Source organism: Leptidea sinapis, chromosome 43, assembly GCF_905404315.1.
Source record: "Leptidea sinapis chromosome 43, ilLepSina1.1, whole genome shotgun sequence".
NCBI classification, from domain to species: domain Eukaryota; kingdom Metazoa; phylum Arthropoda; class Insecta; order Lepidoptera; family Pieridae; genus Leptidea; species Leptidea sinapis.
Genome location: NC_066307.1, coordinates 7,201,982 through 7,218,982, shown reverse-complemented (window position 1 = coordinate 7,218,982; position 17,001 = coordinate 7,201,982). Strand labels below are relative to the sequence as shown.

Below are 17,001 nucleotides of genomic sequence, written 5' to 3'. Positions count from 1 at the left end.
TGTGTCTATGAACATACAAGTCAGCTAATATTATGTCAAATTACACGTGTTGTATCCGACATTGAAAAATCTATGCACAAATTATTATTTTTAAATTGCGAATGCTATGACCTAGTTATTAATTATTTTGCATACGAATAGAATGTTGAATAAAGATAAGAACTCTTAATTAGTGTTATATTATGCATAATAGCTTTGATAACGCCGTAGATTAAAAGTTAATAATATAATTAAGTATTTTTTCTTTTTAATTAGAAGTCAACAGGTCAACTGGTGGTAAATAATTTTTTTATGATAATAAGGGACGAGACGAGCAGGACGTTCAGCTGATGATAATGAATACACCCTGCCCATTACAGTGCAGTGCCGCTCAGGATTCTTTAAATACCCAAAAACTCTGAGTGGTACTACAATTGCGCTCGTCACCTTGAGACATAAGATGTTAAGTCTCATTTGCCCAGTAATTTCACTAGCTACGGCGACCTTCATTCCGAAACACAATAATGCTTCACGGCAGAAATAGGCACCATTGTGGTACGAATAATCTAGGCGGCATCGTGTACAATGGAGCCTCCCACTGTTGAAGTATTATTTAATAAATAAGTAGGTCTATTATTTTTTTTTAATCTTTCTCTTAGATAATTTTCAACATGGTTGTTTGAAAAAAGTGCATATATATCTAAATGGCTGGATCTATGCATAGAGAGTCTTTGATGCAAAGTTTAGTGCCGCGACCTTCCGGGAGGCGCCCGTTAGAAACTCACCTACCACATACGTATGTGTTTATGGTTTTATTTACTTAGATTCACCAATAGTAATTACAATATAACATTAATAATAATGCTAAGTTACAAAGGTCTTATTATTAAACTAGCTGACCCGGCAAACGATTTTTTGCCATATAAAGTATAATTCGCGCGATAGTTTTATAAGTAATAAAATATTGCCTATATTATAGCCTGTACATCATTTTGTTCTATTGTCAATAGTTTTTGCAGCGCACGCAAAAATAGGTTTTCGATTTTATACCTTGTGTTACAAAATAGCAATTTTATTACGGATCCCTAATTTTGAAAAAAAAACATAGCCTATAGCATTCCTCGATAAATGGACTACCCAACACTGAAAGAATCATTCAAATCGGACCAGTAGTACCAGAGATTAGCGCGTTCAAACAAACAAACAAACACTGCAGCCTTATAATATTATATATTATGTATATTATTATATTAGTATAGATTACATTTTAAGGTGATTACCGATTGCGAAAATATGTGTGAAATATTTACATAAAATTAGTATAAATTAAAACAACCATTCTATGATGTAAAGAAGTTAAGAAATGAACAAACTCTACCAAACAAGTCATTATACACAAAACAAATCAAGAATACATATTTATTATATATAATATATTTTTGTGATCTCGGCAGCGAATCTCTGAATAGGTTTAAGCATTTATAATCGTTTATTATGTCGCATAATCGCGACACAGATGAATTGGTCCCCAAAATAGTTCTGCGAGAAGGTTTTTCAAATAAGTTTACGAGTTCACGTTGGCATTTATGCACTCTAAAATTAAACATAGACACAGCAAAGGAGTCATAAACGCTGTTAATACTTTTGTATAAGAAAAGTAAATCCAATATGGTTTTCCAGAGTTTTACGAATTCATATATGCTTAACGGTCAAGAAAAAAACATCTTGAAAGGTTGCATGTGAAATTGGCCAGTTGGCTCTGGGTTTGAGTCCAGGGATGTTTTACCAATTATCACTTCCATCCACGTGACTGTTCGTTTGTATTCCAATATTGACCAGCTCATAGCCCAGTGGTAAGTGACTCTCAGAGTCACTAACTAAGGATTCATGGATTCGCATAGAATTTAGAATCATTAGTTAATCCGGTAGGTGTAAACGTATTTTGATACTTATGAATATATTTTTGTATATTTAAGTATGTATATTATAATAATAAACAAGCGTAATTGGAGTTAGGAGACAAGAAAAAGTTAGAGAACACTAACGGCCTTACAAAGAAAATTGGCATAAAGTTATAACTAACTAATCATAAACCAAGAAAATGCAAAATGTTTACAAATAGACATTTCGCTTACGAATGGTTTGTTCGGACGTATAACGTTTCCCGCGTTTATTTGCAAGACTGCTTGTCATTCGGAAAACTTCAGAATTATCATTGTATTGACAGTGTTGTCAACGATATTGTAAACATTTTGCATATTCTTTGTATATGCTTAGTTATAACTTTATAACAAGTTTATTTGTAAGGCCGTAAGAGTCAGACATAATTAAAAAACGCACACAAGATATGTCTAAAGCAAAAGTGGAAATGGACAAAACCGTTACAGAATGGTATCCAAAAGATGGGAGGACGATTTTAAAAGGATAGCACGACCAGGCTGGATGAGAGTAGCTAGAGACCGGATAAACTGAAAGTTAGAGGAGGCAATTGATAAATTATTTCCCGCCAATTGTTTTTTTTTATTACTAAGAAGGTTGCAACGTTTCAAAAAATATAACATTCGAAATTCAAATAGTTCCGATAGATGTGCAAAAGTTTTAGTGTGCCCCATGTATGCCTAACGAAGTGTGTCAATTTTTATTCTTATTGTTTCGTAAAATATATTTAACACTAACATAACAACACAATGTAATATGTATTTATCTACAAGACAGCTACAATTATTAGTTATTATTTCCATTACAAATAACATCTATTTTGCGCACAATTAACAACCAAAATTATATGTTATGTCATCACGGTTGTTTCGCGGTATATTTAAGTTTTACTATTCAATATTTACATGCGAGGTTTTGTCGTGCATTTTGCTTAAAGCGGATCATAGAAAGGTCGGCATACATTAATAATTGAAATACGCTCATTTAAAATTACATTGATCGTTTATAGATTTGCTGACGTGGATTAGAAACCTTTGCTTTTTGAAAACACTGTCATCTCTATCTTGTCTGCTCACGTTGCCATATGGCAACGGCATGAGACCACCATTTTATACGCTGTTATAAAGTTAGCACACAAGACATTAAAAGCAACTTAATATCTGTAATCATTCGTCACTACATTTTACAAAACAGTATCATCCGTCGCGTCTGTCTGTCTGTTCGCGATAAACTCAAAAACTATTGCACCGATTTCATGCTGTTTTCATATAGATAGCATGATTCTCGAGGAAGGTTTTACTATATAATTTGTTACGTTTTTTGTACATGTTTGTATACATTAACGATATTTGTTGGAGGTGTCCGAAAAAATTAAGCCGAGCTTTCAACGAAAGTGCTGTCTAAGCCCTTTGACATATAACAAAATAATGTATGTTGGAATTGTGTATCTAATATATAAAATTCTCATATCACGTTTGTTATCAAACTCCTCCGAAATGCATGTGCATATTGGGTAGGTCTGAGAATCGACCTACATATATTTTTACCCCTTTTTTTATTTTTTTTTTATTAATTTTTATTTCAATACAACGTTTGCTAGATCAGCTAGTCTTATATATATTTCTATAGGAAAATCCGAGATGGCATATATCTATATCCCAAAGATATACTATAACCATTTTAATACTTTAAAAGTGGCAATTATAAATCGGTAATGTTCAAGCTTACACAAATACTATATTAATCCTTTTTATAACTTACATATACGAGTAATTAAATCATTCAGTGCCGATTGCTTTACTACATTTTTCCCGAATACGTGATGATATGTTAATCATTTTTTTTTCTATTGACAGAACAGCGACTGTCGGGTCAGCAGTCAGGATACTTTTATAAAATGTGATTTGTAATTTGTTGAATTTGCCTCCGTCCCGAATGGCAGAATAATATGAAAAATTGAAGAAAAAGATAATACTTTGTTTCATTTAAAATCATCGTCACAATTTTCTAGACGGTAATCTTTTTTACACGCTTTTTACTAGCTTCACCTGTATGTTTGTAACCGACTTCTTTGGGCGCGATTTTGACCCACTTTAAACGGCTAGATTTTGTTCAAACTTTGTAGATTTATCGAGGACCGATGACATTACACTAATTTGACAAGATTATTCCATTATTCAGTATGCAAAATAAGATTTTTGCCAATTTATATAATTTTAGAATAAATAAATCACTAATAAGCACCATCTAGTAATTTATTGTAAGCTACAAAGGAACCGCGCGACATGTCAAGACAGTTCCACAAAATTATAGTATTTAATTCGTTTAGAAGCGAATAGATGGCGCTGAATTAAGTGATCTTCCAATTAACTAAAATATTTTTATTCGCAGAAATTAAAATCCCTACATTCAATCTAAAAAATTTAACTTAAAAATTAAAAATAAATAATTGTTTTAAAAAAACTCAAAAACACGCTTTATATAAAATGCAACTAAAAAATAGAAAATAAATTTTAATAAATTCAAATTGAAAATAGTATAAAAAAATATATTTCATTATAACCAAAAGCGTGGGTTGTAGAAGAATTATTATAAAAAAAATATATTTCTATGTAAAAAAAAAGCGTGGGGTGCTTTTTAAGATATTATTAAAATAATAATTCTTCTACACCCCACGCTTTTGTTTATAATGAAATATATTTTTACACTATTTTCAATTTAAATTTATTAAAATTTATTTTCTATTTTTTAGTTGAATTTTATATAAAGCGTGTTTTTAGTTTTTTTTAATACTATAATTTTTTTTAGTCTTTATTACTCTTTAGTCACTAGTCACTCTTAAGTCGTTTGACTAACGAGCGTAAAGGCCACCTGGTATTCTGTAAGTAATCACCGGCCACCCACATTCTCTTGCAACATCAGATGAATCACAAGAGCATTGCCGGCCTTTATCTCAGGATCTACTGAACCGATTTAGAAAATTCTGTTACCAATAGAAAGCCAAATTTTTGTGTCATATATATGCTTTATATTTACCCCAAAAATGAAAAGACTTTTTCATAGTAGTTGTATTTGTAAAATACGTCGGAGAAAAAACCGTCGAACATTAAAAATAAATTATATGGCAAAACAGCGTTTGCCGGGTCAGCTAGTAAAATATAAATCATGTTAGTACAAACCTAACGCCATGGTATGCTATCATAGTCAGCCGATGTTCTTTGAAGGTGGAGTATCGGGAGTAGGCAGCTGCCATGTGGATGAGAGGGATGATGAGCTTCGACCCCACGATCTCCGATTGCATCATCCAGAGAATAACGCTGCCGAATAGAGACAGCTGCATATCCAGAGCGAGCTGGTGCGTTTGAGGAGCACACTGAAATCAATTGTATAATACACTACGATTATTATGATAACATGGGAAGCTCCTTTGCACAGGATGCCGGCTAGATTATGGGTGCCACAACTATTTCTGCCGTGAAACAGTAATGTGTAAGTATTATTGTGAAAGGCGCCTTAGCCAGTGAAATTACTGGGCAAATGAGACTTAAAATATTCTTATATCTCAAGGGCACGAGCGCAATTATAGTGACACTCAGATTTTTTGAGTTGTCAAGAATCCTGAGCGACACTGCATTGTAATGGGCAGGGCGTATCAATTTCTATCAGCTTACGTCCTGCTCGTCTCGTCCCTTATTTTCATTAAGTAAAAAGTTTGTAAGATGCTGCATCAATCTTTAGAGCTTGAATTCATTGTTTGTGTAAGGATGCTTCGTGAACATGATGGTCGTCATTACTGTCATAATTAGTATTTGCATCCATCAAATACAATGATTTATTAACTGTAACAGACTTCCTGGCACCACAAGCAGCACCTGTTCACGAGCTGACGCACGGACCAGCCATCGTTCAAACAAGATAAACTGTACGTGCAAAATTGTATGAAAGGTTCAGTTGAAGAAGCCAGTATTTTATTTTATTTTTTTTTCTTATTTAGTCTTATGAATTTATTTGTATACAGTCTTCTGAAGTACTAAGCCCTAAGGTGTACTTCCGTGATGTAAATCAGTATTTCTATGTAAAAAAAAATATTTTGACATAATTGCCTTAAGAAGCTATCCCTAAGAGATTGGAAAAACTATAGCCAAAAGAACCTTACATAACAGTGTAGCACCAAAACAAGCCGATTAACGTGTAAATACATAGCCCCACGCACGCACTTACACTACTACAGGCTGAAAGGCGGCCATTATGAGAATTGTACATCGTCTGTAACAGATCAGTTTGCGTCTCAATAAAATATTTTAAAAATGCCGTCGTGCGTTGTGAAAAAGTGTAATAGCGATACTATATAAGTATTTGTGGCGATATATGATTATTTAAGGGAGAAAAAATTGTGTAAATATCCCCCGTAACCGCACACACACTAGCATAACGGTGCTTCACTTGCTAATATCACGGCGCTGAGTCCTTCTTTTTTTACTCGTCCGTGCCAAAAGAATATAATTGTAAATAATGTAGTCAACCCAATTTTTTTTTCTTATCATAATTTAAAATTGTAACGCCTGTCGCTTACTCTCATCATTGTAACGTAAAGGATATTGCTATACATAAATATATGACGTACAGATCATAATTTATATCTTAGCTTATTTAATATATAATATACTAAGAATATTTACACACTTTTACACAAATTATCTTGAACCCAAGCTTGGCATAGCCTGTACTATGGGTACAAGACAAAGATATATTTAATGCAATATACAGTAGACAGCAAACGTCGCAAATATGTCGGTCTCAGTGAATTTTACGACCGTTCCCAATATACTAACTACAGAAAGAGATAAATCACTACCTTCTACTGTCAGTAATTAGGAGTCAATAATCTGAAACTGTCCCAATATACCCGATAGTCTTAAATTCTTATATTGATAAGGCGATAAGAATTTAAGACTATCGGGTATATTCCCAATGGACGCGTGAATTGAAATTACAAACTTCTATCGCTGGTAAGCTATACGTCGCGGTCGTCCCATTGACAGACAGCGTGTACGAATAAGGTGAGTTACCGTCGATAAGTTTAATGGAACAGAAAAGTCAACGATATTTACGATTTTTATCTCAAGTAAGAAATAGACTGAATATTGAGAACGGCCGTTACATATTTGTGCCGTTTGGTGTCATAGTCTATCTATTGTCCGACCTGTATAGCCGAGTGGTTAGCGATCCTACCTACTAAGCTAGAGGTCCTGGGTTCGAATCCCGGTAGGTGCAAGCATTTATATGATGAATATGGATGTTTGTTTTCGAGGTATGGATGTTTATATGTATTTATGTATGTTTATATGAATTTATGTATGTTTAAGTAAGTATATTGTATTACATATATCGTTGTTTTGTAACCCATAACACAGGCTATATATGCTTAACCTGGGGCAAGATAATTTGTGTAAAAGTGTGTCAATATTATTATTTTAATTATTATCTAGACATGATCTTAAATTTTTGCTATCATAAAAAATAACATATTTTTATGATAGTAGATTTTGAGAAAAACAAGACGTTCACCTAATGGTCAGTGATACGCCCTGTCAAATAAAATGCAATGCCGCCTAAGAGTCTTTACAAACTACTGCTTCGCCAAACCTTCAATTCAATCATAGAGTTCAATTCATTCAATAAGCAGGATTCCTATTTTAGTAACATTAAGCCGGGAATCGTAGACTCATCAACATTACATATCGGCATTTCTATTTTTTTTTATAAAAATAAAAGACGACACTAGAAGGACTTTCATTTGATGGTAATTGATACGCCCTGCCATAACAATGCAGCGCCCCTCAAGCTTATTGAAAAACACAAAAGTTCTGTTCGGAACTACAACAGTGCTCGTCACCTTGAGACAAGATGGTAAGTGTCATTTGCAAAGTAATTTCACTAGGTACGGCGCCCTTCAAACCGAAACACAGTAATATTTACACATTACTGCTTCACGGCAGAAATAGGCACCGTTGTGGTACCAATAATCTAGCTGGCATCCTGTACAAAGAAGCCTCTACTTTTTAAAGTTATAGTAGGTTCTATTCTGATATATGTAACAATTAAAGATGAACACATCATTCGATGTAACAGTGTGGCTTATACAGTCAAAAATGTCTATGTACTAAATTTATATTAAGTAAGGATATAATCAATATGTTATGTTTTTAAAGTGATAACCCTCACTTCTAGGATTAATACACAAATAAAATTAGAAAAACAAAAGTTTATGAACGATGCGGGATTCGAACCCACGACCTCCGGCGTTCCGTGCGGTGCTCTAACCAACTGAGTTAACCGTTCGAGTACCGCCTCGTTATAAAATTCTGTTTGCTTTGTTCAACTCACAGGTTGTGGCTTCATCTACAGGATCTACTTTACAGTTAATAACCTGCTCAACCCCAATATTTGCATGTTAGGAAAATTGACTTGAGATGTCGCTCTTGTAAATCTAAGCAATATGTTATGTTTTTAAAGTGATAACCCTCATTTAGGATTATTACACAAATAAAATTTGAAAAACAAAACCACTACCTGAGAGTTGAACAAAGCAAACAGAATTTTGTAACGAGGCGGTACTCGAAAGGATATAATTTTCATGGTTTTCTAATGATGAGGATATACGTACATACTTGTCATTAAAACGCCTAAATATAGATTAGTAAATAAGTAATTAGTAGTCAATTAACTACTTTTATTTTTCTAATTTGTTTTCTAGCATTAGTTTTTTTAGTTTATTAACGTTGCGCGCACCTTTAATTTAGATATGTAAATAGTAACACTTATGTATTATTATCTTATACGTATATGTTTAATTATACATCTAGTTGGTATACTTCAATAAAACAATTTATACTTCTTGGAGAAAGTACGTCAGAATTCAAGCTATATAATATTATGTGTACGTTTTTTTTAATATTTATGAATTATCGTTGAAAATATCGATTTCTGAAAGTTTTGAATTAACGTTGTTAATAATTATTAATTTACTAGCTGAGTCGGCGAACTTCGTTCCGCCTACCAGTCCGTTCTATAATTAAAGGTAGCGTAAGTTACTCCTTATTGCATCAGCTGCCATTTCAGATTTCAGCCGAAACAAACAGACAGACAGACAAACAAAAATTGTAAAATATATTATTTAGGTGTATGTATCATATATATATTTATATACATGTAGTTAAAAATGGTTATTTCTATATTACAAACAGACACTCCAATTTTATTTATATGTATAGATAAGTGCGTGTTTGCTTTCCGTAGATATATAAATTGTGTTTATTTACTGATCACATACCATATCCTCCAGTCCATAATAATTCTGCATATAGAACAGATTCCACCACCAACTAGATCGGCATAGCTCTGCGTTCTTTGTCACCAAACCGCCCCACATAGGACCCACCGATATATTGTCCCAGATATACGCGTAAAACCAAACCACTGCTAGCAATGCTGGGGTTAACCTAAAAATTTATCCCAATCTTAGATCATTCCATATACAACTAGATGGACTGTGACTTATACATCTCCCATAGACAGCCTGACAGATACCAGTGGGAGGCTCCTTGGCACAGGAAGCCAGCTAAATTATGAGTACCACAACGGCGCCTATTTCTGCCGTGAAGCAGTAATGTGTAAACATTACTGTGTTTCGGTCTGAAGGGCGCCGTAGCAAGTGAAGTTACTGGGCAAATGTGACACAGCATCATATGTCTCAAGGTGACGAGCGCAATTGTAGTGCCGCTCAAAATTTTTGGGTTTTTCAAGAATCCTGAGTAGCACTGCATTGTGATGGGTAGGGCATATCAATTACCATCAGCTGAATTCCCTGCCCGTCTCGTCCCTTATTTTCATAAAAAAATATATGAAGATGTCGATAAAAATTCCTTGTTTTTCAAAGGAAGTTTTTATTTTATTTTTTACTTTTTAGTGTCATAAATTTATTATAAGATTTCGTTCGTATTTATTTATATATATTAAATATGATTACAGGTAGCCTAAGACCCACTTATCGGCAAAAAGTTTAAAAATAATAAATGAACAGTCCTAAACAAAAGTTCACAAACTATACTAACATCATCCACTTAAACAACAATATTAATAAAAAAATGTTCATAAAATGAAAAACTACAGGGCCAAATTAGATCAAATGTTAAAGGGACCAAATGGCAAACATTCCGCATGCAATAAAAGAAGAATCACGAAAATTGGATCATAAATCTCAGCTTAATCGGTGTATATACATTAAAAAAATGCAATTGAGAACCTCCTCCTTTTCGAAGTCGGTTAAAAAGTAAACGGATTTTTATTAAATATGTATTATAGTAAGATACGGAGTACTTTTAATAAAACACTAATTTAGACATTTTTGTCTCTTCGACTGTTTAATCCCGCTGATCACTAAAATGGCTGGCTTTATTTTAAAAAGAAACAGGGAAAATTGTAAGCATATATAAACTCAAAATGCAAATTTTTATTTTAAAATAGTTGGATGAAGCCGTTAGCCGATCATACCTTATGTATTTGGACATCAATTTATCCAAAACATTAGTTCTCCCTGACGTACGATAAGCAGAGAGGGCGCCACTGAGCATCAGGAAGCAATCAGTGAAAATCCAACCAACGCGGCACCAAGACCAAAGAGGAGAAGACACCACCTATATTAACATTAAATAGTTATTAACTCACAAAATAAGTTTGAAACAAGCTCATTAACCAATGAAGAATTAATAGTAAAGTAATTTTAACGCCTACAATACATTGATATCAAAGTTTTAGTTAATCCATAGACATTGTGGTATTGATTTCAATACTTTGAAAGATTAATTTCATGCTGTTAAGAGCTTTTGATCTTTATATACTTATATCATGGGGAGTGTTCTGAAGAGCTGTTTAACCTGATTCCTGCCGCCGAATTCCACCTTCGCACGACACTCCACAAGTTAGGATATCATCCCCACCATCTGGATGTGTGGCGGTCCTCCATAGTACGGTATTCAAGGAGCTTTCTTCCACGTACTACAAAGCTGTGGAATGAGATTCCTTGTGCGGTGTTTCCGAGACGATACGACATGGGTACCTCCAAAATAAGCGCGTACACCTTCCTTTAAGGCCGGCAACGCTCCTGTGATTCCTCTGGTATTGCAAGATAATGTGGGCGGCGGTGATCACTTAACACCAGGTGACCCGTACACTCGTTTGTCCTCCTATTCCATAAAAAAATCATCGTCCTGGTGTGGATGGTATCCTAACTTGTGGCGTGTCGTGCGAAGGTGGAATTCGGCGGCAGGAATCAGGTGAAATCTATTGATAAAATCTATTAAAAAAACCGCATCAAAAATCTATTCGTAGTAGATCTAAGCGTACATAGGGACAGACAGAGCGCAGCGACTTTGTTTAATACTATGTAGTTATTATGTATATTAAAACAATAACCGAATAATGTAACCAAAGGTAACTTCATTGTTATTCTTGATTACTTTTATCAGATACAATTATTTCAATACCAAAGTTAGATTATATTATTGCTAGTGTTTCGAGAATCTCAATAAACTCAAACTTGAGTTAATTGAACGCCTACTCAAAACTTCAAGTTAAATGTCTTTAATTAAATAAACTCTCGTTAATTAATTGTTGCAAAGAGGCCTGTATCAACTTTGTTCTGTAGTGATTAATTTACTGAAGGATAAAAGAACAATATAACACAATACATAAAAATTCAATTATTTTTATTCAAAATTGAAATATGAAATCACTTAGGCGTTAGGTCTAAAAAGAATACCCTGCTTCTTCTGTATTTCTTATCTCTGTGTTCGTATTAGCATAATTAATATCATTAAATAACATGGTTCAACAGTGGCTCTATATTCCCAAGGTGAGTGTTGTGTAAAGCCTTTACAAATTTTAATCTTTATATATATGTATAAATCCAGTGTCCTGATGTTTGTTTCCAGTGAACTCCTAAAGTAATGAACGGATTTTAATGGGGATTACTTCATGGAGTGCAGTTTAGTCCAACTTGAGAGATATGATAGTTTTTATTTCGATTTGGGACCCATAATTATTTTTATTTCCAATATTTGTTTTGTATGGACATATATTTTCTATGAGAGAATTTGTTGACGCACGGTTTGACACCTCTGCTATGAAGCAACTTCATAACAACAGGGAGCAGATTTTACGAAATAATTCTTGATGTTATGAAATATTATAGACAAATACAATTGAGTACTTTATTTATTATGTACAGAACAACGTCTGTCGGCTCAGTTAGTATGCTTATAAAACTGATGAGCTGATTAACGGCCGTTCCCAATATACTATATACAGATAGAGATAAATTACTACCTTCTACTGTCAGTAATTAGCCGTCAATAATCGGAAGCTAGTGTTTAAATATTTCACTCGTGGTATATTCTTAGCATGTTAAAATTGATTTGAAATTTAATTCACTTTTCATCCATGAAACGGAAGGGCGACTTTCCAGTCACATTATATGCGGAACTTTTACTACCAATATAAATTTGGCATTAGCATGGTAAACAAAATAAGGGATAACAAGAAGTGATATTACATTGTCAGTAATTCATGTTACAAGCGGATCTGCCAAATTACTCTAACTCACTTGGATCCCGGCCAAATATAATGAACCCAATACGTCCGTATCATACGTCACAAATTATGAAGAAACAGACGAGAAGTTTTTCAATTGTTTGCACTTTTGTTTTGTTATCAAAGACCCTTATCTAAAAAGTTCCTGTTTCCTAAGTGGAGATAGAAATTTCCCGTATCGCTGTTTCACGGTCGCTCCCAATATTCAGTCTATCTCTTACTTGAGATAAAAATCGTAACTATCGTTGACTTTTCTGTCCCAATAAACTTATCGACGGTAACTCACCTTATCCGTACACGCTGTCTGTCAACATATAGCTTACCAGCAATAGAAATTTGTGTGGAAATTACAATTCACGCGTCCCAATATAAAGCGATAAGAATGACTTAGTGGGTATATTAGGACAGCTACAGATTATTGACAATAATAATAATAATTAATAATAATAATACTGACAGTAGAAGATAGTAAATTTATCTCTATCTGTAGATAGTATATTGGGAACGGCCGTAAGAGAATTTTTCATCCAATAGCACTTAATTGGTTAAAAATTGCTATGTTATAAATAATTTGGTATAATCAATAGCTAACTTTCTCTGAGTTCGTTAGTTATCTTCAAAACAGTTAACTTATAAATCGGATAGATTATGTTAAAGATTTTTTGCATACAAAGTAGTACAAAACCATAACTTTCGATATTAATATTAGTGGCAGTAGAAGTATACAAACCTCAGCCAGTTTGACTCTGTTTGTGAAGGGCGTGTAGGCTACGGGAAGGAATTTGTGAGCGACGATAAGAGCTAGAGTAGCAATAGCTCTGACTCCGTGAATACTTGGTACTTCGTCATCACCTGCTGGTGCCAACAGCTTCTTCGTCGTTCGGTGCAAAGAGAATACACTTATAACTCCATCTGTAAAATGAAAGGAATTTTTGGAGTTTACTCCTTAAGATTCGATTTTCATATAAGGCGCCCAGTATGAGACAAAATATGGAGAGTAAAACCTACTCATCAAATGGTATAGTAACGTTTTTGGTGCTCATCATTTCTCGCGCACCTTTCACTTTTCAGTTGGCGTGACAGTCTAGACGCTCGGTCCCTATATTAGTTGTATTGCAGAGGTACGGATAGCAAAGATCATTTTTCTTTTCTTATATTTTGAAGGTTTATTATATTATTGAAAGTGATTTATTATTATAGTTTCATAAAGTTAAGTGAAAATTCTATAAATTGTGGAAGAAAGTGGTTTAAATAATAGTACCGGAAAATCTGATAAGCACCTGGGTACTAAGTAAGTTACAATTCATACATTAATATGACATCTATTGTATAATTATATAAACATGTGTGCTTTGTATTTATTAAATATTGAATTATCAATATAGTTCATACAAATTTATATGAGCTATTTACATTATTAAGATGGGGAGTATATAAAGCGCATTTCACGCCAAATAGACAATTACTAACCTGACCTATTATTTTATTTTGATAATATCTATATATTTTTTTAATTAATACGCTTTTATTAGCTTCTGCTTTATGTCTGTTTGTAGCCGACTCCATTGGACTCGATTTTGTTTAGTAGCTGTTCAAAGACAATCGTTCTTGAGGAGTAAACTCCAGTCATTTATTTTTATGGAAGAAGAGGACAAACGAGCGTACGGGTCACCTGGTATTAAGTGATCACCGCCGCTAACATTATCTTGCAACACCAGAGAATCACAGGAGCGTTGCCGGCCTTTAAGGAAGGCCATCTCTTATCGACCCGGAAACATCGCACAAGGAAGCCCATTCCACAGCTTTGTATTACGTGGAAGAAAGGTCCTTGAAAACCGCACTGTTCAAGACCGCCACATATCCAGATGTTGGGGATGATATCTTAACTTGTAGCGTGTCGTGTGAAGGTGGAATTCTTAGTGAAAATTATGTATTACACTACAATAAGCAATTCTATATAATTTATTTCAGACTGAATATAATACACGAAAAATATGCTTAGATCTTTAAAACTACGCAATGGATTGCGATGCGGCTTTTTTTAAATAGATATTGTCATTGAAGAGGAAGATTTATATGTATAATACATGGATAATATAGTACAGAAACACTGATAATTTTAGAGGTTTCTAATATGATATTGTAAATGAACACTTTTTTTGCGTTTACATAGCAAATGATGGCTGAAGCCTACGAGATAGATCAAAATAATGTACTACAGCATTGTACAACTTAAAAAAGGTCTATAAAAAGTCCGCGATGGTATATGTCTATCTCTATATATGGATAACCCACAATAAACATTTTGTATCCTTTACTTTTTACGAGGAATAATGGCTTATTTACGATAAGCAATTTATAGAATTAATCCTTATACAATTAAGTACCTTAAATATATTGTACTTTTAATATTGTTCATTATGGCCCATTACAGCATGAAATTACAATGATTTTTTTCGAAGATTCAGGTTTACAAAGAGATGTTAGTACTGAATTAGACCTAGAGTTTCCTGAAAATTAATATTTTATGACAATTAAGACTAAAGTACAGTAGAGAAAAATAAATTATACAAAATAAAAATAAAAAGAGGTACTAGTAAAAAAAATGTTAATAAATAACTAAGATTTACTAAATTACTTATTTACAAAATTATAAAAATGCTATTGTTAAATAGTTGTAATCGTTCAAGTCTCTCTTTTTCTTAGCACAGTTAGAATATTCTTTTTAAAACTGGACAAGGTTTCTTTTAAAATATCTAAATCATGTTGAAACATAAAATAACGGGATCACTAGGAAATACATATGTTATATTTTAATTAATTTTTACTATTAAGTTTTGACAGAACAAAGTCTGTCCGGGCAGCTAGTATGCCATGAATCACTAAGGTAGAAAACATTGAAAACAACTGATTACTCTTAGATATAGGATTGGTCTCCGCTGCGCTCCAACTAGATACTGCACTACCTAAGAACAATAGCCTTTTTTATTACAACAACTATTATATGCTTGTGTGCGTCGCATCTTGATACTCAATGGCATCTTTCAAATGTTGTAACATACCCTTCGTGTTATTTTCCATTGAAATTAAAAAAATACAAAATACTGATGATATGTGAGTGTATAAGTATAAGTGTCTGTCTTATTTCTTGCAGTATTAATTTTTACAAATTTTAACTACGCAACCCGGCATTTATTTTCAATTATAAGCGAAGTTTTATAGAACGTGTTGCACGTCAACGTCACACATCGTTCCAGACTGGCTCGAGTACGCCCACTTGGGCGTAGTATTAGTTGCCGCACTTTGCGACTCAGCCTGACAGAGCGCAGCAGAGACCAATCCTTAATCTTAGTGACTCTTATTAATTTTACTAAAACTAACAATAAAACTGTGGAAAAAACGACGATCGCAATTTTCAAATGGTGACATATTGATAAAATGCCCTCTCTTGCTACATTTACAAAAGTTTTAATGAAAGTATATTTAAAAAAAAATATGTTGTTCTATACTAATGAAGGAATAAATTAAGGAATAAATAAGATTGGTTTACCCCTTCTTTTTCACCCATCCATCCCCATTCCAATTCTATTTATTTTAATGAAATACTTTATAAAAGATTAAAATAGCTATGATTATATTTATAACTAGCTGACCCGACAGACGTTGTTCTATATATAATAAATAAAATAATGTTTTTATATGAATTTGTCAATAATATTATTATCATAACATCAAAAATTACTTCGTAAAATATGCACCCCGCTGTCGTAAGGAAATTGTTTCACAAAACAAGCAAAACTGTCAAACCGTGCGTCAATAAATTCTCTCATAGAAACTATGTATGGACACATCAAAGGAAAAACAAATTTGTTGTTTTTATTTACTTTAGCAGCATTTTCCTATTTATTCACCTTTTAAACCTTCTCTGGACTTCCACGAATAATTGAAGACCAAAATTAGCCAAATCGGTGCAGCCGTTCTCGAGTTTTAGCGAGACTAACGAACAGCAATTCATTTTAATACATATATGTAGATTCAATCTGTATTTTTAGATTTTGCTACAATTACACGCGTTTTAATTCTTGAAATAGTATTTTATTTAAATAATTGTGTAGCACTTGCGTTTATCAAATACTATTGTTATTCTATCCCTACTGGAGTCGCTCATTGCCGACGCTATGTAGTAACAATAGAGGAGATAAAACAGTCTTTCACCAGTGGGAGGCTCCTTTGCACAGGATGCCGGCTAGATTATAGGTACCACAACGGTGCCTATTTCTGCCGTGAAGCAGTAATATGTAAACATTACTGTGTTTCGATCTGAAGGGCACCGTAGCTAGTGATGTCTCAAGTTGACGAGCGCAGTTGTAGTGCCGCTCAGAATTTTTGGGTTTTTCAATAATCTTGAGCGGCGCTACATTGTAATGGGCAGGG

General features: G+C 33.4%; 1 protein-coding gene across 3 annotated transcripts in view; it reads right to left on the bottom strand.

Annotated features, from left to right (window-relative positions):
* Positions 1-17,001, bottom strand: part of LOC126976956 (nose resistant to fluoxetine protein 6-like) — a 45,230-nt gene that overhangs the window by 17,388 nt on the left and 10,841 nt on the right. For 2 of the 3 annotated variants that reach the window (XM_050825566.1, XM_050825567.1), the window contains 4 exons: positions 13,298-13,479; positions 10,471-10,613; positions 9,251-9,419; positions 5,097-5,290 (listed from right to left, as the gene is read on the bottom strand). In XM_050825566.1, the coding sequence (XP_050681523.1) occupies positions 5,097-5,290; positions 9,251-9,419; positions 10,471-10,613; positions 13,298-13,479 (688 nt within the window). Of the gene's footprint in view, positions 1-5,096; positions 5,291-9,250; positions 9,420-10,470; positions 10,614-13,297; positions 13,480-17,001 lie in introns of those variants that run through there. The other variant, XM_050825568.1, reaches the window with a different exon arrangement.